The sequence below is a fragment of the Vitis vinifera genome, chromosome 7 (genome assembly GCF_030704535.1).
Source record: "Vitis vinifera cultivar Pinot Noir 40024 chromosome 7, ASM3070453v1".
In the NCBI taxonomy this organism is placed as follows: Eukaryota; Viridiplantae; Streptophyta; class Magnoliopsida; order Vitales; family Vitaceae; genus Vitis; species Vitis vinifera.
This window is the reverse complement of record NC_081811.1, coordinates 29,748,207-29,775,264: the sequence shown is the minus strand read 5'-3', so window position 1 is coordinate 29,775,264 and position 27,058 is coordinate 29,748,207. Positions and strand designations below refer to the sequence as shown.

Below are 27,058 nucleotides of genomic sequence, written 5' to 3'. Positions count from 1 at the left end.
AGATTCAATGGCACCTAGAAACCAAGTGTACATTAAAAGATTCCTTAGTTTAAAGGACTATAGGTATAGCAAATCATCTCAAGGCTTGGGTTGAAACTTGAGATTATGGACAAGGGTGGGTTGTGTCGAACCACATTAAAATCATTGTTTAATTTGTCTTTCTTTAACTTTTTATTATTTTCTTGCTCTTGTTATTGGTTATTGTTTTTGTAATTTGATAAAAAAAATTAAATGTAAAAATCGCCCAATTTACCCTTCTTTTAAGCGATTACTATAGGTTTGCTAATCAAATTGGTGATTACCAATGCCATGTGAAACTTTAGCCGAGTCCATTCAAAATTTTATACATCAACTCATGAAGAGTCAAATGATTTGGAACTTGATCCTATCACACCCTAAATTCTACAACTATTAAGTTGTAATAACTATCCACTTTTCTAGAGTTCTCATTTACTCCTACATGAAATTAGACCTGTTTCAACACTTGATAAAATCAGTTCATTAGTGTGGTTATAAGATTTGAAGTCATAACCGTTGAGGGATTAAAACCGTTACTTGGTGAAATTCCTATACTCAAAACAAAACAATCATCTTGTGCATGATTTTCAAAATTTATTTTGGATTAAAAAACATATAAATCTCTTATAAGCTTATCCTTTCATTGTTTCAATCTTCTATAAACATCCTTTTCCGTGTTTTCAATCTTCCACAAACACTCTTCTACAAGATGAGTTTTCTTTTGCAAAAATTTATCATGTTGATAATGTGTTAGAAAATAAAAGAAATTACGGAAAAAAGAAAATTATGTATGAACTTTGAACTGTGTTTTTCATTGATCCAAACCTCCTATTTATAGGAGTTGAAAAAACCAAAACTAAATATAGTATTTAATTTTTTACTGGGAATAATAAAAGTTTCCATTACGGGAAATAACAAAAGTCTCCGTGGATAAGGATGAGGTCATTCACAATTATCTATACAAACATATATACATACATATATACATATATATATATACATACATACATACATACATCACGACTACAATTAAACTTACATCCAACCAATCATTTAAATTGAACTAAACCAATCTTAAATAAACTTGGTTTTATTTAGTTTTTTCAATCTTTATAACCTGAGTTTGACTTTGTTTTACAGATAACCCAAGTAAATTGGACTAAGTTTTCTTCAAAAACCGATCAACCTAATCCTTTTTACAACCCTATTGCAAAGAAATTTTTTCTTACAATTCAAATCCAAAATCCCATCGAGTACATTCCTACAATTTGGAAGAAGAAAACTATGCTAATCGTTTCACTTGTATGCATTAATCTTAATGCTTAATTTGCCTAATGCAATTCACAAAATCAATTTTATATAACCACCCACAATGTCAAAGCCGTTGTCCACCCTGTTTAACTACCAATTTTCCTAAAAATTTAAATTTGTAGAATTTAAGTTCGACGATTTATATCATGCTCTTTACCAACACCTATTTTTCTATTTATCCCAAGAGCACATTTGATTCCATTGTTAAAGGCCTCAGTGGCGTACTGCTGCTGCTGATGAAGAGCTCCCTTGATCAAACATTATACAAGACTCAGAGCCCAAACCCTCAGCAAGCTCTCCTCTTTGAGGTTGGGTTGGGACCCATTGAGGAGGAGAGAGTAAGGAATTGTGGTGGAATGGAAGAATAGGTGGTTGGGGTAGCATCTGAATAAAAATAAAGTCATTTCAAACATGTATAGCATATACTAAAAGCCCGTTTGGTAGTGATTCTAGGAAGCGTTTTTCATATTTTTAATACTTGAAATTTTTTATCATTCAAGTGTTAGAAATATTAAAAACACTTTCTAGAATTACTTCCAAACGCACTCTAAAACAATACTCACGACTCCTCATCCAACTCCTCAAAAGTGAGAGTAGTCTCTGCAATGCAAACTTGGATGAAATGGATAAAACCTTTTATTAGTCTCTGTTATGCATAGAAAATTTTTCATCAGGTATCAACTCGTGAATACCACGCATCAGAAGGATTAAGTAATCAATCCCTCCCACCCCACTTGCCTTTCAGAGAGTAAGTGGAGCAAGTGTGGGTTCTAATTAAGAACCCGAAAGGACTTTGATCACACTGCTCTGCACTGCTGCAACTGAATCTATGGCAGACTTTGTGAGCCAACTGATCCCCACTTTGAGCCGGTGCTCATCTGTTGGCAATCTGATCAAATATGCCAGTTTCCTTGCTGCATGGACAAACATAAGACCCATCAAAATTAAACCACAACCAAAACCAAATAGAGACCAGACCAGGCCATCCACAAGTGTGAAAAGGGGCATGGATAACTTTACCTGCATGGCCAATAGGTCCCTCCAAGGTTAGCCCCTCAATGAAGCTCGGGGAAATAGCAGCATCATTTCTTCCTAGAGTCATCATCTCACCCAAATTCTGAAACCTGACAAAGAAAGTCACCAGCTCATCTACCAACATTGTTTTTTTTGGATGTTACTCTCATAAATGCATTTCATAAAACATTAGCAAATTTAATTTTGACCACATGGGGACAGGAGGTCTAGTAAAGAGCCATGGGGAAATTTAGTGACTGCCTTGACTGCTTTATGGTTTTCCACAAAGCCATGAAACATGTAATCAAAACACAACCATGCAGCATCCCCATAGCTCTTTCCCCCTTGAAGTGCCCCCATGCTATGCAGTCTCAGTAATATATTCTGTTGAGCACATAATACAATTATAATTCCACAGGATCAATTTTCAACGACCCCACATATATGTATGAATATATATTTATGTGCTTATAGTTAATTTACGATGAAAAAGAAACTATTTCAACTGTCATAAAAATAATAAATAATAGATGAGTGTGTTGATCATGATTACAATAAATTTGTTCATGAAGAAGCTGGAGTTATAACAATGGATGTTACTCTTCTCTTGGTGGATGGGCTACGGGCAAAATTCCAAACTTCAACAGATCCAACAGGAATACCAGGTCCAAAGCATGGGATCAATAATTAGGAATGATCAGGGGAAAAGTCCTAAAGGTAATAGCAAATGGAAAGGGATTCCAAAGACAAAATCCAATGCATTAAGGGAGGACAAATGCCCAGGGAAGTAAACAGTAAAGCAGAAGAGCAGGAACCTAATGCATTAGATAGGAAGAAATATTTGTATCTCCAGAATCTGTACGTAATCTAAACAGACAGCTCATCACCTAGAAAACTTAGGTCATACTCCTAATACAACCTTAGGTTTGGAAGAAGATTTCCTTGGTAATCTGAAGAAAATTGTGCAGAAGTTCCATGGCAGATCATTTATCCATCTCCTTTGGCTTTCAATTGTAGTTTATCAACAAAAAAGAAAAATATAGCAAATCTAACAGAACTGCTACACATAATTGCATCAAACTTTTTTCTTTCGTAAGTTTTTCAGTTTTGGGTGGGTTTAACTCCATTATCCAAGAAGATCGAATGTTTCGTTCCTCAGATGACACAGGAGAATGATTCTCCTCCCCACCATTAAGATGGCAACCATTATCTATATCTTTGTAGAGTTGATGCTCCCTGGTGGTTTGTTACCAAGAGATGGCTTACAGGTTATCTACGGTAACTGCAATTTGGATCCACTCTTGCTCTAGTGTCATAAGTGATATCTCTCACTGCTTGTGGTCTCTTTAGGCTTGTTTGGTTCCGGAAAAACTTAGGGAAAATGCAAGCGAAAGAAAATAGAAAGGAAAAGTATAAGATAAAAAAAATTGAAGAAAAATAAAAAATAAATTTAAAGTCAATAAATTATTTTTCTATGTTACTTCAAACTCATTTCACTTCTTTTAACTCTTCAATATAAAGATGAAAGAATTTGAAAATACAAAACTTCCTAATTAATTTTTAATTATATTTGATTTTCTTTAGTATTTTCCATAGTACAATCAAACATAAGAAAATGATTTTGCTTACTATTTTTTTACTTTCCCTAGAACTTTCCAAGAATCAAACATAACCTTAGTCACCAATCTCCACCACAACAGATGTTTCCACTATATATTAATGTATCAAGCCCCAAAACTAAATTCTGTTTCCCCGCCCCTATTATCATTATAAGCCTATCTATATCTCATTAGTTGTTCCTCGTAACCTGAATATTAGGAATTCTACTCCAAAAACATAATAGGAAAACCTTCAGAAGAAGTTTCCTTCTTCCTCCCCCTCCCACCGTTCTGAATTTTTTTTTTTTAGATAAGTGAGAGCAAATATATTACGAGGCAAAAAGTCACAAAGCATACAGGAAGTATACATAGTAGCCTAAACAAAGACAACACTCACCACCCCTTAGGGAACGGCAAGCCATTCCAAAAAACCTAAAAGCGAAGAGGACTCCTCTCCCATATACACCCTAGCCCAACTCCACAAGTTACAAACAAAATAATTTTTTAGCTTCTGAATAGCTAGAGAGCCCCCCCTGAAAGCTAATCTATTTCTCTCCTTCCATACCATCCAAAAAATACACAACGGAATGGAAGTCCAAATCATTTTCCTCTTTCTCCCCACAAAAGGGCCCCTCCAACTGACTAACATCTCTTTGACTTTCTCTGGGAACACCCAATTAGCCCCAAACAGGGCCAAGACAATCTCCCAGAGAGCCCTTACAACTATACAATGTAAAAGAATATGATTTACATTTTCCTCTTCACAACCACACAAAAAACACCGATTTGGAAGATGCCAGCCCCGTCTTTGAAGTCTGTCCAAAGTTAGGACCTTCTCCCAAGAAGCCTCCCAAGCAAAAAAAGCCACTTTGGATGGGACCTTGTCCACCCAAATGCTCTTTTTCGGGAAGGTAATGACATTAGGGCCTGTCAGCAGCTTGTAAGCATCTCTAATCCGAAAGCGGCCGTGTCCCCCTTCTTTCCATATCACCGAGTCCTCTTCATGAGAAATCCTCAAATCCCTCAACAAATGCAATAGCTCTCTTAGGGCGTCCAGCTCCTAATCATTAGAGTTTCTAGAGAGTCTTATGTTCCAACCTCCTTGACCAAGGCTAGAATCCCACATCTCCTTTACCGAGGCATTCATTTGGGCCGCCAAAGCAAACAACTGGGGAAAAGCTTGGGACAACGCCTCATTTCCGCACCAATGGTCAGTCCAGAAACTAACCTTAGTCCCCTTTCCCACTTTGAACTCTATATTATCCCAACACCAATACAACTCCTTCAAGATATCCCTCCAAACCCCCACCTCAAACGTTCCGCAAGCCTCCTTTGTTCTCCACCCAAAACCCACATGGCCATACTTCACCCCAATCACCTTCCTCCAAAGGATTTCTTTCTCAAAGGTGAACCGCCAAATCCATTTGCCCAACAAGGCCTTATTCAAGAGATCAATTTTCCAAATACCTAGACCCCCTCTCTCCTTTTGTGAACACACCACCTCCCAATTGATTAGATGGATTTTTCTTTCCAGGCTTCCCCCTCCCCAAAGAAAATCCCTTTGTAATTTTTCGAGCCTTTTTGCAACTAGCTTAGGCATGCGAAAAAGAGATAATTGGTAAATAGGCATGCTAGCCAATGTGCTTTTAATGAGGGTAATCCTCCCGCCCTTTGACAAATATTGTTTTTTCCAAAGGGCAAGCCTTCTTCTCATTCTTGCTTCAACCCCGTCCCACATAGCCGTGGTCTTGTGCTTGGCTCCCAGGGGCAGCCCTAGATAAACAGAAGGAAGGGCCCCCACTTTACACCCTAACTCCACCGCCAACTCATCAATGTCTTCCACCTCCCCAACCGGGATTACTTCACTTTTCGCAAGGTTTATTTTAAGACCAAAGGCTGCCTCAAACCACACCAAAATCCAGCTTAGGTAAGTAAGATGATCTTGCCTTGCTTCACAAAAAATAATCGTGTCATCAGCAAAAAGTAAGTGGGAAACATTCATCTCCATTCCCCCCCTCCCTCGAAGCCTACAGCCTGAAATGAAACCCCCATCAACAGCCCTTCTTAACAGCGCGCTTAGCACTTCCATTCCCAACACAAAGAGGTAGGGGGAAAGTGGGTCTCCTTGGCGTAACCCCCTAGAATTGGGGAAATAACCAGCTGGCACCCCATTGACCAGAATAGAGAATCTTGCAGTTGAAATACACCACCAAATCCATTTCATCCAACGGTCCCCAAAACCCATCTTGTCCATGACCTTCATGAGGAAATTCCAATTAATACTGTCATAGGCTTTTTCAATATCCAATTTACATATCAGCCCTTTCTCTTTGCGTTTAACCCAATAGTCAATCACCTCATTGGCTATGAGCGAGGCATCTAAAATCTGTCTTCCCTTCACAAAGGCATTTTAGTCTGGCGAAACCACCTTGTCTAAAACCTCCTTAAGTCTATTGGCTAACACTTTGGCCAAGAGCTTATACAGACCCCCAAGCAGACTAATTGGCTTGAAGTCCCCCAAATCCTCAGCCCCCCCTTTCTTAGGAATGAGGACTAGGAAAGTAGAGTTGAGACTCTTGGCAAACGACTTCTCTTCAAAAAACTCCTTGAACAAGTCCACAATCTCCTCTTTCGCGAACTCCCAACAAGATTGCCAAAAGGCCACTGTGAATCCATCCAGGCCTGGGGCCTTTTCTCCATTCATCCCCATCAGAGCCGCATGAATCTCTTCCTCAGTGAATGGCTGTTCCAAACCTTCAGCTTCAGCCTGGTTTAGCCTTTGGAGCTGCAGCCCTTCAATATCAGCTTTCCAGGATTGCTTCTCTGACAACAGTTGTTGAAAGGCATTCACAACCCCCTCTCTCACCTCTTGCTCCTCCTCCAGCCACCTCCCATTAATTTTAATCTTTTCCATGGAATTATTTCTTCTATGAGCATTAGTCATCCGGTGAAAGAAACCAGTGTTCTTATCACCTTCCCTAAGCCACAACTCCCTAGACAATTGTCTCCAATGCGTTTCTTCCAAGAGCACCCATTTTTTAAAGACATCCTTAGCTTCTGTTTTCAGCTCCGTCTCTCTTTCAGTTAGGCTCCTGTCACTCTCCACCCTATCCCAAAATTCTACTTGTTGCAGGGCTAAGTTTTTGTTGACTTCCAGCCTACCAAACACATCCCTGTTCCAAGTTTTTATTTTATCCTTCAGAATCTTCAACTTTGTAGCCAATTTGAACCTGACCCTCCCCCCCACCTCCTGCCACCATCCTCGAAGAAGCTCCTTAAACCCATCAACTTTGAGCCACATATTTTCGAACCTAAAGGGGGAAGGGCCCTTTCTGATCCCTCCACCTTTCAGTAAAATGGGAAAATGGTCAGAGGTGGGTCTGGGCAGCCTACACTGAATAACCCCACTGAAGTAGTCAAGCCAATCTTGGGTCACTAGAAACCGGTCCAGTCTAGCCCAAATTCGATTATTCCTTCCCCCACTCCAAGAAGCCACCCCCCCCCCCCTCCCCCCCCTTGCAAAGGAATATCCAGGAGCTCTAATTCATCCACCACCTGAGCAAATCTTCTCATGGCACCAGTCAACCTCCCCTGATTGCTCCTTTCCCAATGGGCTAGGGTAACATTGAAGTCACCCCCTAAGCACTAGGGATCATCCCAAATGCCCCTTATAGCCCCAAGCTCCCCCCAGAGTCTCCCTGTCTTCTTTGGAGAACGGCCCATACACACCTGTAAATATCCAGGCCTTCCCGTCTTCTACATTCCTAAGTCTGCATGAGATTGAGAATTGACCCATCTCCATCTCAAGGACTTCCAAGGTTCTTTTGTCCCAACAAATCAGAATCCCTCCTGCGGCTCCCTAAGCATCCAAAGCACCTCAATCAAGGAACCTCTCGGAACCCAAACTCCTCACCAGACCCTCTGTCATGGATTGAATTTTCGTTTCCTGAACACAAAACAGATAACTTTCTGGCTTTTGATCATGGCTTTAATCACTTTCCTCTTGGAGCTATCATTGACTCCGCGCACATTCCAACTCAAGAGCCTTATCTTCATTGGACTTCCATAATTTGGCACCCTCTACCTTGTACAGTGCACTTTTTCTTCTTCCCCCCCTCATAATTGACTGAACATTCAAGTCTTCTCAACTCTCTTTCAAATTTCGATTTCTCCAACATGACCTTGCTGTGAATTCTTTCCCTCCTCTTCCTAATTTTAACCAGAAACTCCAAGATATCTTTCTCTAGGCCTTCCGTCGAGAATCCCAGAAACTGACTGAACCTAGCCAAATCACTTTCCTCCCATCTCGCTTCCTCCCATCCTCTTTCTTCTTGAGGCATAGACCGGGCTAAGCACAAAGCCTTTCTATAATCCTCCATACTATCATTACTGATCTCTACCAAATCCCAACACTTCCCTTCACCCTGCTCTGTAGACCCAGTTCCGTTGCACAGACTATTAATATCCCCCTTGGTTGAGTCCACAAAAGCCCCAGAAAGGTCGAAAGACTCCCTCAAAGGAGTCCGACCAAAAGGAAAAAATGAGGGAGAAGGGGGGTCAATAGCCATCATTCCAAAGGAGGAAAGGGCGTTATCATACCTTGCGTCTTCCTCCAGTAGGGCACAGTCGGTCCTGGAGATCCCCCCCCCCCCCCTACCCACTAAGTCTCGTCCCCAGAGATCCCCCACAGTCCGTCCTTCACCCAGAAGGAAGAAATAGCCGCGTCTAGGCCCCTCATTGAGCTTCGCCCACACTCCGCAGCAGAAAGGCCCTTCTCCGCCTGGGCCCTAAGCAAAACAAATGAAGATGGGCTTTGGTTGTCCAGCCCATCCCCTTGAAGAAGCCTCCTAGACTTGGCCTGTTCAGTGGGCTTCCCAGTCCCAAGATCAACCGGCCCAAAAGAAATAAGCCCAGAGAAGTCAGAGACCTTAGACCACCGAGAGGGCTTTGCTTGGCCCAACAAAACCAGCCCACCCGAGACATGAGGCCCGCCTGGAGACCCGTTGTCGCTCCGAGAAAGGTCCGAGGTTTGGCCCGACCCGCTGGACTGACCCCGCGTCCCATCAGCAGTCAGCAGGATGTCCTTGAGCCTCAAACCCTCCATCGCCACCTTCACGCGCTCGCTCGCGCATGCACTTGCATCACCCCCTACCTCCTCTCCCGTTGCGACGACCTTCCCTCTCTTTCCAGTCGTCGACACTTTCATGACTGGCCTGACTTCCCACCATAAGGTTACCGAGTAGCATGACTCTTCAACCCAAACCTCCACTGCATTGGGAAGAGTCTCACCGTTCCGTTTCACCAAGAGTCGTGCCCACTGTAACTCCTCCATTTTTTCCGTTTGATAGTCAACCGCGAGAAATCCCCCACACGCCTCCCCAATCCTCCTCAAGATGTCCCGCTCCCACAGGGAAACAGGTAAACCTATCACCCGCACCCAAGCTTCGCTGCTTTTCTCCCCTTCTCTCAGGCATCCCGTCTCCGGCCTCCACTTCTCCAAACGAAGAAATAGCCCCCCGAACGAAATACTTCCAAGCTTAGAGACTTGCTCAGCCTCTGTCAAATACTCAAACTCCATTAAAACCTTGCCCCTCTCCATTTTTGCTAGCCCTAGATTTCCTTTTAGACTCCAGATTCTCGCTAGCTGGGTTCCCCACCCTTTGAGGTCGTCCCCCTTTGCTGCGTTAGGGTTCCATGTCCCGACAACACAGTGTTCAAGTTTGATTAGATTCCGACCCACTTCCTCCTTTGTGACCTCTATCCTTACTATTGTTCTCTCCTTTCCCCTTGCCATGTTAGTCACTTTCGCATATGTCTTCGCCATGTTTGGCTTCAACCGTGGCTCGTCTTCCTTCTGACTCTTTATCCCTCCGTCTGCACAACCCAAGCTCCGTAGTGTTTCCACCATTGATGCCCAACCACCCTTTGCTCCTCTTCCTTTGGGGATAAAAATGCTAAACCTCTTTCTCTCCAAGTCCGCAACCCCCAGACGGAGAAAGCACCCCCCTCTGTTATAGTCGCGCATCAAAGAATAATCCCTCCCATTCTCCTGCCACTCTCTTACCCACCTAACCATCCTCACGTCCTCAATACTCAAAATTAGGCAATCAAGGACTATCCCAAGGCTCACCGGTCCTAGCCTGACCCACGATGAGATCCCTCCTTTCCTTTCCACGATCGTGGCTTGCAATCTACCTCTCCTCTCCTCCACCTCAACCTCAAACGTTTTCGATTCCACGCCGAAGCGACCCTTCCTGACATTCTTTCCAGGCCTCGCGTGGCTCTCGCCCTCCGCAGTCTCTGTCACTCCCCCATCGCCGCCGCTATCCCTCTCCCCCTCGATCTTTCTCTCTCTAACCCTCTCTCTCTCCTCCATCATAATAAGGGTAGAATGTTGATCCTCCCACCATTCTGAATTTAATTATAAATCTGAGACATTCCGACAAGAAGCATAGCAAGGCTAAAAATACATCCACTCATTCAACAAGATTTGTTCAGATTGAACCATGATGAGTGGGATTGGTTTAAGCTTACACAGGAAAGACAGCTCAAATTGCTAGAAATTTCCACGTTATTCAACACCATTGAGGATAAAGGTAAGGGACAATCAAGGCCTGCATGTTTAAGGTTGTAAATGACCTCATAAATGGAAAATGAACTAAGGCACTGTTTGGCATCTGTTTTTTGAAACAATTCTCTGTTTCCCATAACAAAAAAACAAAAAAACATGTTGAAAACCAGAACACAGAAAACAGTTTGGTGTTTTTAGAGAACATTTTCTAGTTGTTTTCTGGGGGTTGTTTAAGAAATAATTATACAAATATGGAGAATGATTAAAAATAAAGCACTATAGACATAAGTTATTTTAAAACATATTTAAAAACATAGAAAACAAGTTAAAAACATTTTAAGTTCTCAAATAGACTTTTTTCTATAAAATATTAGAAAACAATTTTCAAAAACTATTCTCAAATATTGTTTTTTCAGGATTGTTTTTTACAACAATTTCCGAATAGAGCTTAACATTTCAGCTTTTGTAGTTAATATATAAATATATATAATAAAAAAAAGGATATCTGAGTGTTGCTCATGGTTAGTGGGATAACCTACAGAAGCCTAGTATAGTAGTTTTCAACTTTTAAAAGTAGAACTAGAGAATGAAGAGTAAACCGCCTAAAACAATTAGTTATTAGTTGATGTGCACACACATTACAGAGTATGGTAGAAGAAACAAGAAGCAAAAGGAGACAATGGATAAACAAGAAACAGGGAATGTATAAGAAACATCGAGTGAAGATTTGATTCAGAAAAAAGAAAACCTCAGGAACTTCAAATTCATTGGTGAACGCATCTCTAAATTGTTTTCAGTTATCAAAGGCAAATATCACAAATGCTTCCTACATTTATCTTGGAAATATTGCAGACTTTTTACGAGTAATGAAAAATTAAATTAGTTATATAATACTATTGAGGAAAGTGTTTGAGTTTCCAACCTAAATGGCAGTAAAGGACGGTCATTGATTGCTGCCCACAGATTCCAACCAGCAAAGTCTGCTTGCTGAAAAGCAACCTGAGAAGGATGTGGAAGTGTGTCATCACCATCAAAGAACAGTCAAGACAAGAAAATATATATTCTGAGACAATCAGAATAAGTTCCTTGATGAAATCCATAATGTGCATATAATCACATACTAGTGGCAGGAAAAAAAATTGTAAATGTAGTACCTGTGCAGTTGCTGGAAGAAGCTTTCCTTTGGAATCCCTCAAAGAAGAAGAATCACCAACTGCAAATATGCGTGGATGGCCCTTAACACGAAGAGTTTCATCTGTTTCAGCTTGTCCCCTGGCATTAAGGGGAAGCTCATGGGGCCATTCACAGGGTTCCAGTTGAGGAAGTTGAGGTTTAGAACCAACTGTCCATAATATTAAATCTGCTTCCAGAATTTGACTTTGTAAGCCCCTTTCCGCTGGTTGAAGTTCCAAAATAAGTTTTTCAGGCTCATGCTCAGCTGCAGCATCCAGAAGTGTGCCACTCTCTGTTTGCTTCTCTGAAACTTCAGAAATGCTAGCTTTTCTTATACAGCGGACAAAGAAACCCAGTAGAAGTTCAACATTTCGGGATGAGAGCACCTATTAATAGCAGCCAAAAAATACTGTAATTTTAAGATATTGGGATATAATGTCCAGAAAACAGGTAATTCACTATAGTAAAAGACAAAGGCATGGAACTTGTTAAGAACTCAAAATGTGCGAGGTGCAAACATAATTTATGAAGCTTATATCAAAATCCATTCCTTAAATAAAATAAGTAAAATGAAAGCATTGGAAAAATAAAAAATAAGATGAATATGGATTTGAAACAACATAATTGGCTCAATCATCATAAAGAAAAGGATATAACTGAGCTAAATACTGAACAAGCTAGAGAGCACAGAAATTTATCATATGATGTGAATAATTCATGTGGAACAGTGCAAAAGTGTAGAAAAGAGGAGCTAACAGCTGTTTGCAGGCTCTTTTAGTTCATTCTTGGACTGACTGCCAACCAATACATGGCAACCTGAAGGATACGAGGAATTTAACTTGTTGATTTGAAATTCCTGCCTTGAAACAGTGTGATTTTTTAGGATCTGAATATAGGTACGGTGATTAGATTTAGGAGTGAGCTCAAGACTATATATTTGCCTCCCAAATTTTTCAACCAAGATCTTCTCTTTAGATAGGACTCGTGGTTCTATAGATTTAATGAAGTGGCACATCACTTGGGATGCATACCTCAGTAGATGTAGATTTGCTTCAGTTATTCGACAATTTAATATATTTCCTCCTTTTGCTAAATCTCATTTTGACCTTTGTGAGCTGTCCAAGATGATAGAAATTCTCATAAGTTGAAAAACAAGTACTACCTAGGGTCTGTAACAAATCAACAAAATAACAATACTAATGATATCTTGTTCCACAAAGTCATCAAAATATTATTTCCATGAATTAAGTATAAAGCATAAGGGCCAAAAAGACAGTGTTCAAAGTTGGATAAAATTCCTATTGGTTTAGAGTCCGATTGAAAATTGTTACACTATTCACGGCAGAGTAAACAAATTTATACAGAAGAAATAACCTAAGAAAAGAAAAAACATAAACTTCCTAAATCAATGCTACAAATATTTGTCATTCTGATTACAAAGTTGACTAAATAAAAGAACTTCCTAAAATGGTCTTACACTAGTAGAATACAGCTAATTAATCCCTGGAATCAAGGGTGAAAGCAGTAGATGATTTCCAACAATCAAGAGTGAGATCAATGGCTGATATCCTTGAGATTAGTGGTTGATGTCCTTGAGATCAGTGGTTGATATCCTTGAGATCAGTGGCTGATGTCCTTGAGATCAGTGGTTGATGTCCTTGAGATCAGTGACTGATTTCCTTGAGATCAGTGATTGATTTCCTTGAGATCAGTGCCTGATTTCCAACACTCCCTCTCAAGCTGGTTCGAAAATATCCTTCATTTTCAACTTGTTGATCATTGAGTTGAACATTAGATTAAGAACTCCTTTAGTAAAGACATCTGCTACCTACAACCTGGAAGAAATGAACAGAGTACAAATCATTCCACTAGCAATTTCCTCTTTGATGAAGTGTCTGTTTATCTCAATATGTTTTGTTCCATCATGCTGCACTGGATTGCGTACAATGCTTATGGTTGATTCCCTTGTTATTACAATATAGCTTTATAAGACCCTTTGATTCTATCTGCAACTCCCTCAATAAGTTCTTTATCCATATCAACTCACATATTCCAAGTGCCATGGCCCTTTATTCAGTTCTGCACTTGTCCTAGCTTCCACAGATTGTTTTTAACTCCTCCAAGTTACTTTACCTCCAACAATAGTACAATAGTTGGAGGTAGTTAGAGGCGGATCTTCTGTCAGTCATGGATTCTATCATCCATATGACCATTTTGAGAAAAATGGCAATCCTTTTCCCAAAGTAGCTTTTAGGTACTACAATATCCTCTTCCATGTGAGGTTCTAAAGGGAAGTGCATGAACTGACTAACCACACTTATAAAGTAGGCAATATCAAGTCTGATGTGGGAAAGATAGATTAATCTTCCCACAGGTCTCTGGTACTTGTCTTTATCCACTGAAGCATCATCTATAAGTGCACTAAGCTTGTGGTTGTAATCAATAGGATTTTTTGTAAGCTTGCATCCAAGCATTCTAGTTTCCTTGAGAAGATCCAAGACATATTTCCTTTGGAATATGTAAATCCTTTCTTTTGACCTGGCCACTGTGATTCCTAAAAAATAACACAGAGTACCTAGATCCTTAATTTCAAATACTTTAGCCAACTTGACCTTCAGTTTCTGAATTTCCTCATTGTCATCACTTGTTATACTGATATCATCTACATAGACCATTACTATAGTTGACTTCCCTGTGGATGATCTTCTAAAGAAAAGAGTATGATCAGCCTAACTTTGATGAAAATTGAACTTCAAGAGTGATTGAGCAGATCTTTCAAACCATGCTCTAGGTGATTGTTTCAAGTAGTATAGGGATTTTTCAGCTTGCATTTCCTTCCATTTTTCTCTCCACAACTAGGTGGAAGGTCCATGCAGAATTCTTCTTCTAGATTTCCATGTAAGAAGGTGTTATTGACATCAAATTGTTGTAGTGGTAAATTGTAATTAGCTGCAAGAGAGTAGAATTCTGATGGAGTTTATCTTTGCCACATGGGTAGAGGTTTCTTGGTAGTTTATACCATAGGTCTCTATGTGTACTCTTTGGCCACAAGTTGCAACTTATATCTCTCCATAAAACCATCCACCTTGTATTTCATTGAAAAAATCCGTTTGCATCCCACAAGCAGTTTTTCTTTAAGTAAATCAACAATATCCCGAGTCTCATTCTTCTTTAGAACATTCGCCTCCTCATCTATAGCTTTCTTCCACTTAGGGTCAACAAGGGCTTCTTCAACATTCTTTGGAATTGCCTTTGAATTTATGAGAGAAAAATGCCTTATAAGTCCCCGCAATCCTATGAAAAGAAACAAAATTTGACAAATGGTGTTTGGTGCAACTCCTAATACCCTTATGAATTGTTATAGGAATATCAAGAACAGTATCAAAGAGAAGAGTAGAAATTGAAGCAAGATTGGAAGGATTACTATTGGATTCAGGGGGTATAGAAACCATACCTTCATATGAAGTTGATGATTGGTTTTGCTTTAAAGAATTAGGGCCTTCCACCAACCTAGATTGATCTTGAGGTCTTCTAGTATACACTTGTATCCCCACTGTCCTTCTATCATTGAGTGGTCTCCAAGGAATTCTCCAAGTTCTCCCCATTTTCTTGAATACTCCAAACTGGTGTTGGTAATGACTAACCAGTTCTGTGACTAATCTTCTACTCCTATTTGCTCCTCTTAAAGGTCAGTCTTTGTATAGTACGGTTGCTATTAAAAAAAACTCACATCCATTGTAACAAATTTCCTTTTGGTTGGTGATTCGTAACACTTTTACCCCATTGGGGTTGGAGAATATCCAAGAAAAATGAACTTAATGGCCTTTGGGTTAAGCTTAGATCTGTCTTTGTTAGGGACATGAACAAAGACACTGCTTCCAAAGACTTGCAATGGTAAGGAACTGAATACAGATAGGTGAGGATAATATTCTTTCAATATTCCAATGGGAGTTTGAAAATTGAGTACCTTTAAAGGCATCCTATTGATAAAGGTAGGTGGTTGTTAAGACTGCATCTCTCCATAAATGTTTTGAAACATTTCTAGCAAACATCAAGGCTTGGGCTACCTTAAGAAGATGTTTGTTTTTACGTTCTGCCACTCCATTTTGTTGGGGAGTGCTTGCAAAACTTGATAGATAAGTAACACCCTTTTCCAAGTCTTTCATTGAAGTATTCCCCACTTATCAGATCTAACAATATGTATCTTGGTGTTAAATTGTGTTTGGACAATTAAAAGAATTCCGAATTATGGTAATAGTTTCAGATCTATCCTTTAGTAAGTAGATCCATGTAGTCCTACTGAAGTCATCAATAAGACTAAGGAAGCATCTAGCACCAGAAACATAAGTCACCCTCGAGGGGCCCCAAACATTAATATGTAATAACTGAGAAAAGAATTTTATTACTTTTACCACCAATGGGATATGATACCCTCTGATTTTTAGCCAACTCACAAATTTCACACTTGAGTTTCAAAAAGACTATTACCTAAATCTAGATACAATTTCCTCAAGTGATGAAAACCTGGGTGCCTTACTCTTTCATGTAACAACCAATAGTCTTCTAAGGTTCCCTTTACTATCTGGGTAGTAAAGGTCATTCTTCTCCTTAGGATTGCCAATCATCTTCCCCGAGATCTGGTTATGAGTTTAGATAAAAGACCACAGCACAAATTGATAGTTTTGGAGTGTCTATGAACTGGCAGCAAATTGTAGGACATTGTAGAAAAAAAGTGATATCTGGTGATATATAAACATTTCCTTTGCCATGAATAGGAAGTAGTGATCATCAGCAACGATTACCATAACATGGTTCACAAGAAATATTACAGTTTGACTCTTTGGTTATATGATCAGTGGTTCTTGAATCAATGATCCATGAACTTGAAATTAAAATAGTGGTTGATGGTAAAGACTTACCAAGAATTCCAAATTGAGCAAATGCACAGGAAGTAGAATTGAAGGTCACCTCACTTTTTTCTTATTTTCTTGTATTTTTTAGGATTTCCTCCAGCCTTGGTAGTAGCATTGGTGGAAGGGCAGGTCTTGGCTTGGAAGCGCTTGCTGCCCTTTGAGACTTTGCTAGAGTTGTTTGCAGGATTTTAGATAGAAGATTGATCAGCCATATTTGCTTAATGCAAATATAGAGGAATCAAGATAAGAAAAATAAGACAATGACGTCCAAGAACAAGATTTTTGTGTAGTGTAGGAAGAATGAAAGAGCCAGCAATGAAGGTTGGTTTGAAAAAAACTGAACAAATTACAACAATGAAGGTTGTATATGACTAAGCAATGAAGGCTCTGATACCATATTAGTTTAGAATTAGATTGAAAATCATTACATCATCCACAGTAGAGTATACATATTTATACAGAAGAAATAATCTAAGAAAAAAAAAAACATAAACTTGCCAAATCAATGCTAAAAATATTTGTCAGTCTAATTACAAAGCTGACCAATTAAAAGAACTTCCTAAAATGGTCTTAGACTAGTCAAAGAGAGCTAATTAACCCCAAGAATCAAGGGTGAACGCAATAGATGACTTCCAATGATCAAAGGTGAGATCAATGGCTAATTTCCTTGAAATCAGTAGCTAATTTGCTTAAGATCAGAGGATGATTTCCTTGTGATCAGTGGATGATTTCCTTGAGATTAGTGGTTGATTTCCTTGAGATCCGTGATTGATTTCCAACAATTCCTACAAAAAATCAACTCCTATTCTATAGGAAATTAAGAAAAATATATTTCTATACCATTTAATTTTTAAAGATTTGCTTCAAAGGAAAAAAAAAATCAATCAAATTAATTAATTTATATCCATGAGTAAGCATATCAATGAATTGCAATATTAAGATACTGGATTTCATGATTTCATAATTCACAATCTAGATAGCTTACCTTTAAGGCAGCTTCCCTATTGCCAGGTGGGGCAGTTGGGCAGATTGTGGTCTCTACATTAATAGCTTGCACTATTCCTTTATCTTGCAGCCTCTCTGATACTGTGGCAGCTAACTCAACTCCAGAGTAACCACAGCCTACAACAGCTACTCGGATCGGAAAGTCTCTACCAAACCTCTTCCGCTCTAAAGTTCTTAACCTATTGTCAACCCTCTGCATCATAAAACTACCACGGTGTAAAGACAGTTTATATTAATGGTGACATAGAGGCAGAACCTCTCTGCCCCAATATATCATAGATGTATTTACCCTCCTCCTCCCTCAGTCAAACACTTACACATGCATCCTCCAGGGTGGAGAATGGCAATGCAAATTCTGCAGCTCCTGGGACAACATCCAGTTTGGCTTCAGCTCCCAAAGCAAGAACCAACCTGGCTGCCCAGGATGAAAAATATAAAATCAGCAGGGGGCATTTCAGGATTAAATTTCAATATCTAATCAATGTTTTCAAAATTGCAATTGGATTGCTTTCTAACATAATTGACCAATCAAGAAATCAAGACAAAGCAAAGCTCCAGTACTTTCCAAGGTCTTAGAGCACACTTACACACCTTGATAGGAACAATTTAGAGATGGACTAAGAATGATAGAAATTATACCAGTCATATTCAATAACCAGACCACTTTCAAGGTGGACGGTTCCTCCACAGCTAGATACTGTTGGCCCGTTCATTCCCAAATGGTCAGAGGGATGCAATACTTTGACCCTGTCTTGGAAAAACTGCACACCAGTGTTTGCCAGCAAATCTGAGAAACGCGGAGCTATTTCCCATGCATCTACTTCTGCAAAGGAAAATCATGTTAGTAGGAACAGGAAAATCATTTTATTATATTTTTTCATATTTTTCATAATAGTGACATAAATTATATTATCATAAACAGGAATGAATTAATGGACCTGTTCAACAAATTAAACAACATACCTCCCGTTAGAAGTTCATACAACATTGGCTTAAAAACAAAACGTTCAGACTGATCAACAAGAAGCACCTGGTCCCACATACAGTAAATCTCAAGAGTATTAATAAATGAACAAACAAGAGAACTGTAGCTATAAATAAAGAAAATTGAAGTCACAATACTGTGTATTCAGTTCAGTTCTTCCAATGTGGCTTACAAGGAATTTGAAATGACTCCAGTTTACTTCTTACAGGAAACAAGAATTAGAACTACAACAGAAAAAGAAGCACGAGAATGAGATATCCTTCAAAGAAATTGAAATTATGAAAATGCAGCTGCCATACATACTGACATAAACACACTCCCTAACTGAAAACCTCAAGGAGGTTGAATGTCCCTCACAAACACAACAAAGGAAGAGGCGCCCCTCTTGGTAAAGCTGTCAGCTTTCTGAGCTGAACTAGGCTGCCATGTAAATGCGGGAACCATGTCATCCAAATTAAGGATCTGATCTACCCAATAAGTGAACTTCCATGGGCTCCTATATTCTTGGACATCAAAGAAATCACCAAAGAAGTCCCCTCCCACTGTGAAATTCATTACACCGATCAGGAAGGCCTCTTTCAGATCCTAAAGTAAGGCAAATAACTCCACTTCAATATTGAACCCATCATCCACCTGCTTAGAGCTCATCAGCTCACTCTTATGATCTCTATGAATGCCTCAAATACCCATTTAATCTGTATTTCCCAATGGGCATCCAATGTTATGGAGATTAAAGCATCCCACTGGAGGCAGGTACTGACAACACCTGGCATCCATTCTTCACTACCTGATTAAGCAAACGCATTTCAGTCAATACTGATAGGAGGGCCAATCTTAAGGCACAGACACTTGAACAATAGTCAAAAAGCAAACTTATTCAACAGTTCCATTTTGAATTTGTCGTCCGAGATCTTGGAATTTCATTCCAACCAAATCACCTACAATGTGGCTAATATACCACTATTCTTAAAAGTCTTCACAGCCTTCCAACCAAAAGCTTAGAAGGGAATAACCAACATATGTTAAATATATATAGAATCCTCCGAAGCAATTCCTCCCACAGAGAAACATTTCTGCACAAGCTCGTAGTCTAAACCATGTGATTAATGTTAGCCCTCTTTTGTCCCTCTAACCATGTAAAAACTTTGATTTTTGGTTGAATTATAAATTTCCAGTAACATTGGCTGGGTACAAAGGTACTTGAGTTCTTATGGCCCCTGTCTTCCAAGCAGCAACATTTCTCATCAAAAGAGATGGAGACAAATAAAAATTTTCCAAGGAAAGAAGAGAATAAAGTTCAGTGTCCCAATCATTCAGATTTCTATGAAAGTCAAAGTTCCACAATGGAGCAGCATACTGAAAAAAGTTCGAACAATTGAAATGAGTTTGTTCCATAGTACACATACTGTCAATCTTAGGATGTGAAGAAATAACTTCTTACTTCTGGTTAAAGAGGGTTCCACATGCTTCCTTACCTTCAGGGGAGGACCTAAGCACGGAGATCTGCCCTTTCCTCTTTGTTTATCTAGGTTATCAAGGTTTTCAGAAGATAAATCAGCCAAGAACTAGGGGGATGATATCAGGTTTCAGGACAAGAGGAGGAGCAGAGAGTTGAGTGGCGGTGCCCATCTGCACATGGACGATGCCATTACTTTTATGAAGCAAAAGAGCAGTAGTCAAATTGCCCTTGAGGCTTGGCTCAAATAGTAAGGGGTTGCAATGAAGATGTGAGAGAATCCAGGTTTGAGTCCCACTAAGGACAAAGAAAGAAAAAAAGACTGTAATAATATCCAAGTATTTGGCTATGTCTGTAGCAGTATCAAGACTCGAAATTAATTTTCAGTATGGAAGATGTTGGATTTATAGGCAGCTATCTCAGTTGTAGAGTGGGTTTTCTTCCAGGTTCAAGGATATTTGCAAGGCTAAAGCTATTTGGGATTGACTGGTGGAAAGATTTGAGAGAATATTGGAGAGTTGGAAGAAAAAATATTTTATTGAAGAGGAATACCAACTCTTATTACTAGTACTTTGCCCAGCTTATCAACTTATTACTATTCTGTAATGAAAACGTTAGAGAAGCTTCAAAGGGAGTTTTTTTGGAGTTAGCAAGGTGGGATAGACTATGTTCTCCAGATGGGGTTTGAATGTTACAAACCTGGAGTGTTCAGCTAGGACTTCCGAACTGGTGCTTCAAATTTGAATGTTACATTTCAATTCATTGATATGGAATTCTTCAATACATTGATATGGAATTCATTGACCATCTGCTGATGAAGGGATATTCCCAACTGATGCTGCATGTACAAAGAAGTGGTGGGACGTTGATCATTTTTGCTTGACTGTAACATGGCATGGAAATTATGGTCTGTCTTATTTCATTAGCTCCAGGTGCATTGTCTATTGCCAAACCTGGGTTTTCTAGATATTGACATGGAAGTCTTTTGACAAGCAAGCTGAATGTTTGAAGTAAGACTTTTGGTGGGAGAGAAGTAAGAGTTTTAAAGGAATTGAATTGGCAAGTTCCATGGTTAAGGATGCCATTTTTACTTGTATTATTGGCCCTCAACTTCCTATCAGTTTTATAAGGAAGTGTCCATCAATTTTTCTTGATGAGTTCAATAATGTAGAATAATTTTCTTCATTTGTTTTGTTCATTCGTCATGGGCACTACTGCATGGGTACATCAGCTGTGCCCCTGTTTCACAGGCACTTTCAGTGATTGCCGTTAGCTATCCAAGAAAACCAACATAAGATTTAAAAAATTTTACCAATAGCTTCTCACATCAGATTATGAAAACAACAAGCAATGGTCAGGCTTCTTGCCATTAAGATCACACGCCAATCCCTTTCTTAAATGGCTTCTGGAGTTAACTGTCACCTTAGTGAACATCTTAGCAAAGATGATATCTTCTAATAGTCCCAACACCTTATAAGAACCTCATTATTATTGTATCTTTATGAAAACATCTTCAGTAAACCATGTACAAAAGAACATCTTCATACTTTTAGTTTCATGGAGGTTATCTTCTGATCCCTTCTTCTTGGCTTGTAAACTCCACACTTATGCCACCACCGAATTTTCTTGGCCATTAAATATTATGAAGGCATCAGTGGTTCTTCAATGTATTATTATTGTAAAAAAGGAACAAAGAAACAAGTTATAGAACTCTTTAAAGTAGCACTATTTTAAGAATTTTAGTGAAGCTAATTTTGATATACTTTTACTGCGGAACTTCATGATAACTTGGAGTCTAATAGGAAATATAGACATTAAAACCAAGTGAGTCCCTAGTCCAAAACCAAACAATCAGAATAGATTCATCGATATGAACTATTAGAGATGTCACAACTGAATCTGGTCGACCAATCCTGTTACAAATTTTTAGCCTTAGAACAGGTTAGCAAACTCAACAAGGAAGCTTAGGTTCTAAATGTAATCATACATCAATATTTTTTTATCAGAAACGAAGAAGATTATATTAATAAAAGAACAAATACAGAAGAGAAAAAGGAGACAAAAGAAAGAGAAAAAAACCAAGGGAAGGATGAGAGGTCCTTCCTACACAATAACCAAGGAAAACACCCAACAATAGTAATCTAAAGACAAGAGAAAACCCAACAATCTTCAAACTCTTTAAACGCAAACCCCAATCCAATTGATTTGTAGAATGCTTAGAGGAACTCCTCTAAAAGCTTCAGTACAAGAAGCCCATAGAGAAGAGTAAAACCAAATCAAATCCCAAACCACCTCTTCCGTTCTCCCTTTATCCTCAAAGATTCTATTATTCCTTTCTTGCCACACCATCCAAATCAAAGTAAGGCACGCAATTTGCCAAAGAATCTTGCCTCTTACTGAGTTCCCCAAGCCTCTAAAGGAAATAACCAACATATCCTCAATGCTCCTTGGAGGGACCCAAATCACACCTACTAGATTGAACAACCTGTGCCAAAGTCCAATGGTGACGGGACAATGAAGAAAAAGATGATCAATCGACTCTCCATTTCTTTTGCAAAGAATGCACCATTGAGGACAGAGGGCTTTGTAGGGTCTTCTCAATTGCAACTTGTCATTAGTGTTTACCTTCCCATGTGCTACTAACCAAGCGAGGGCCTTAACCTTTGAAGGGACTTTTGAGCTCCATAAAAACTTGGCCGGAAGGAACATTAAAGGATTTGAATCTTTTGACAAGGCATAGAAAAAAGATTTCACTGAAAACGAACCTGACGAAGACAAAGACCACGCTCTTGAGTCTGATGAGGAAGGGGAAAGAAGCACAGAATGAAGGGAGGACATTAATCTCTAAAGGAGATCAATTTCTGAATCCGTTAGATTGCGGCGAAAGTTAAAATTCCAAGACAATGGAAAGGAGTTGCCAAGGACATTTGAGACAGTAAGGTTACATCAATATGTCATCAGCCTTTTATCAATTTTGGAGTTCTTTATTAAAAATAAATATATAGGAGAAAAATTAAGATCATGCTGTTCAAGTTGTCTCTTACATGCTTAATTTCTTAAATTTTGAAGCTAGGTTTGGTGGAAATGAACAAGAACTAGGAAGAAAAATAGAAAACTAATAGACTAAGATGGTAGTCAGTTGTTCATTAGCTGGTAAAATACATGTACTCTTTGGAAAAGATAAGCACCACCCTAAAGGAAAATGAAACAGATTCCAAAAAGGAAAAGAAAAGAAAAAGAATCCAAATTATGACTTAACATGACCTACCTGAGGTTTCTTGTCCTCTGGCCATACAAGGGATTCTAGCCTTAAGGCCGTATATAAACCTCCAAAGCCGCCACCTAGTATGCACACTCTGGGCTTCTGAAAGCAAAAGCTTTCCATCATTACAATAAATGATCATAAGGCTTGAAAAGTTTAAATAGTTTATCAGCAGGACAAATATATAAAGTAGAGAACAAGTTGTGGCAGCATAAAATACATTACACTTCAGTCAAAGTAAAAATGCCTGTCCAATGCTGAGACGGATTCTCATTTAAGATAAGACACTAAAGTAACCTAATGATGTATTTATCATCTAAAATACATATGTATAAGAGAAACAGTGATTATTTTGCTCACCAGGTTGAACTGCGTGAAGAAAAAGATAAATAACATCAAGATTGCTGTTATCTCTTAATTTTTAAAAGACATACCCTACCTACATCTTTGACCGTGTGTTGATTTAGGCATCTTGTGTGGAAATTTGGGGGAAAAAGGACATGGTCTGATAGATTTTGATCAGTTATGGTGGTAAGAATCACATTCCATGCAACAATTGTGTGTATGTCATCCTAAGAGCATGCATTAATGTGGTTTCAAGGGCAATGATAGGCATCTGCCAGAGAAGACATCAATATATGAAACTAATTAAAGAGTCCAACCTTCTTATCTGGCCATGTATAGGGCCGTGATGCTGCTTCACCTTCCACTAGTTCTGCAACACCTCCATTCCACTGTGTTGCACCCGAAGCAACAAAACTGAATCCTTTGCTCTGGAAGTTCATAAGTATTGACATATTGATTGCAAGTTTTCTCGAAGAACCAGGAAATAGCATCCCCCATTGTTTTGATCTACCTGAAACCCCTACATAAGATTGGGAATTTTTCCCGTACACAGGATAACAGGAGAATCAGTTTCCATATAGTTGGTAGCTGAGAAAACATACGAAAAATAAAAAAAGGAATCCCAATCCAGGTCTTTGAAATTTTGTCATACAGGACCTCAAGAAGAGAAAAAGCTCCAATCACTTGAGCCTAAAACAACATTTAGCTTAATTGATGTGAGATTTCATTTTCTTGGAAACAAACAGCGCCAAACACATAATGAGAAGTGCAATGGAAAGAGCAGTTCTGATATAGGAAACAAGAAGAGAAAAACATAGGAAAACAAAGATCATCTACAATCGGTGCACCTCTGTTTGGTTGCTCAGAAAATACAAGAAAAGAAAAGAAATCTGAATCCTGAGTCTTAAACATGTCATCAACAGCACCTCAAAATGCACAACCAAAAAAAGAACCCTCAGCCTGGTGCAATAGTTTGGCTTCATTGAGAAGAGGTTTTATTCACAAAAAGCATATTGGGGAATGCAATTGGAAGGGAAGTTTCGACTGCTTCCCCGTTTTTCATGTTCACCAATAACATACTTCAACCCCGACCCAGAAGAACAAACAGAATAATATTGAATAAGCCATAAGTAGTACCACTGTTTTGGTTGCTGAGACTATAAGCAAAAGAAAACAAGAAATCCCAATTCTGGGTTTTTGACATTTGCTCAGAAGGACTTCAAAAAACAGAAATCCCTTAGCCTAACAAAACGAGGTGAGCTTTCATTTTCTTGCAAACTAAAGAACAAAACACAACCAAAAAAAAAAGTGCAATTGGAAGAGAAGATACGATTGCTTCTACAGTTTTCACATATGAATGTCCAATAAACGCTTTTAACTGACCACAGAAATGAAATAAAATAATATACAACTAGCATTAAGTAGTACAACACTGTTTGGTTCCCGAGGAAATATGGGAAAATAAAACAAATCCCAATTCTGGGTCTTAAAAATTTTACTAGTTAGACCTCATAGCTCATAAAACCCCCCTACTTAATCCTAATCTACAATTCCTCATTATTAGGGTGATTTTCATTTTCATGGAAAACTTTAACGCAACAAGAAAATCATAATGAAAAATACAATTAGAAATAGGAGTTTTGATTGCTTCCACAGTTTTCGCATTCAGCCACAGAATGTTTCAATCGACCATGAAAGAGCATGTATAATAATATAGATAGCCTTAGGAAGTACTGTTCTGTTTGGTTTCTGAGAAAATATAGACAGAGAAAAAGAAATCCCAATTCTGGGTATTAGAGACTTCATTGGTATTACCTCAAAATAAAAGAAAACCTCCGGTTGGCTTAATTCAGGTGGGTTTTCATTTCTCTTGCAAACCAAACAAACACAAAAAGAAAACACAAGGAAAGTTGCAAGTAGAAGAGTTCTGGCAGATTCTACAGTTTTCTCATGTAAATGGGGGATGAAAATGCTTCAACCCATTGGAGAAGACAACTTACTATTGAAGAGAGTGAGTGTTGGTGACGCAGAGAGAGCCATCTGTGCCATTTTGGAGAAGGAAAAGCCCCAGGGAGACAGACAGGCGAAAAGCGAGACAGCAATTTGGGCTTTGTGGCTCCTTTTGTTCCACGGCTTCGGTGGATGGCATGGATTTTTGCGGTGAAGGCGTGGCCCACGTGAGTTCCGCGTGTTTGATTTTGGCTCCGTTAAACATAATTGTAGCTTGTCATAGGTGATGAGCTTTTTTATGGATTCCAAAACTTTTGGTTTTTGCCCTTTTCCGTTTGGGCATGTTTTCTCAAAACTTATTTTTAAAAACTGTTTTTTATTTTGAGCACATGCACTCATTTTTTAAAAACATCATAATTTCTATTCTTAAAAGCAAAAAAGAAAAATAGTTTTTGTTGGTGTCAAACCAATTGGATTTAGGTTTGTCCAGCTTCACTAGAGTTAGACGGACTTCTTTCCTTGTTTGTGCTTCTTGAGGAGTCCGTCCAGCTTCAATGGAATTAGATGGACTTCTTCCCACACAGAAGGATGTCCGGAAGGATGGTCCGGGCATGCCCCTCTGAAGGCTTAAGTCAAATGAGGATAACTCATAACTATTTTTGTGGAAGAGAATAAGCATGTGTACCTTATTCGTGCTTTTTGAGGGGTTTATATAGAGTTGATAACACCATCATTATAGTGTTGGTTATGCACTCTAACCTTTCTTGTAATGATGATTGCATGGACTATCAACATCGTCACTACTGCGTGGACTGGGCAATCACATCAAGTAAGGGCTGCTGGTTTGTGCCATTTGTTGACTGTCGTGTCAAAATCTCGGACCGTGTAACTAACTTTCCATTTAACTTGCTAATGTTTGGGATTGTGTGTAACAATTAATTGACATTGACTTTTGGGTGTAAATGGCTTCTAGTCCGCTGCTCGGATGTCAAGCGTCTAAGTCGTCGCTCAGACATCAAGCGTCTAAGGCGTCGCTCAGACATCAAGCGTCTAGTCCGGTGCTCAGACATCAAACGTCTAGGTCGGCGCTCAAACATCAGACGTGGTTGACCACGCATGCTAGAAATCCTGAGAACTTGACTGGATTGATTTGCTCATTTGACAAGTCCAGCCAGCTTGGTCTATAAATTCCTTTTGGCATTGTGAGCCCGTCTGAAAGGTCAGCCGACTTTGTCTGTCCATTTCATCTAGCATTATGGAAGAAGGAAAACTTCTCACTTCTGGTGTCAGACGGAGCTTATCTTAGTCCAAACAGAGTGATCCTATATGGGTTATATGTTTGCCCTAGTCGCCCAAAGGGTCTTAAGTCTAGGAATGATTAACTGGAGCCAAAATATGTGTTCTAATGACACATATTCGATATGATTTGTACACCAAAGGACATTCAAATCACCCAA

General features: G+C 39.1%; 1 protein-coding gene across 2 annotated transcripts; it reads right to left on the bottom strand.

Moving 5' to 3' along the window:
* Window positions 1-1,942: 1,942 nt before the first annotated feature.
* On the bottom strand, window positions 1,943-25,847 carry LOC100264660 (alternative NAD(P)H-ubiquinone oxidoreductase C1, chloroplastic/mitochondrial). Of its 2 annotated transcripts, none has more exons than XM_010654642.3 (11): window positions 25,652-25,847; window positions 23,969-24,171; window positions 23,313-23,408; window positions 18,567-18,633; window positions 18,243-18,426; window positions 17,921-18,014; window positions 17,584-17,796; window positions 11,667-12,071; window positions 11,435-11,511; window positions 2,350-2,453; window positions 1,943-2,243 (listed from the first exon to the last, which is right to left on the bottom strand). In XM_010654642.3, exons 1-11 carry the CDS (start codon window positions 25,698-25,700, stop codon window positions 2,104-2,106), a joined length of 1,632 nt encoding a protein of 543 aa, XP_010652944.1. In that variant the 5' UTR covers window positions 25,701-25,847; the 3' UTR covers window positions 1,943-2,103. The 2 variants fall into 2 exon arrangements, with proteins under 2 accessions (XP_010652944.1, XP_059594724.1); XM_059738741.1 differs by lacking the exon at window positions 25,652-25,847 and adding an exon at window positions 25,467-25,629.
* Window positions 25,848-27,058: the final 1,211 nt, after the last annotated feature.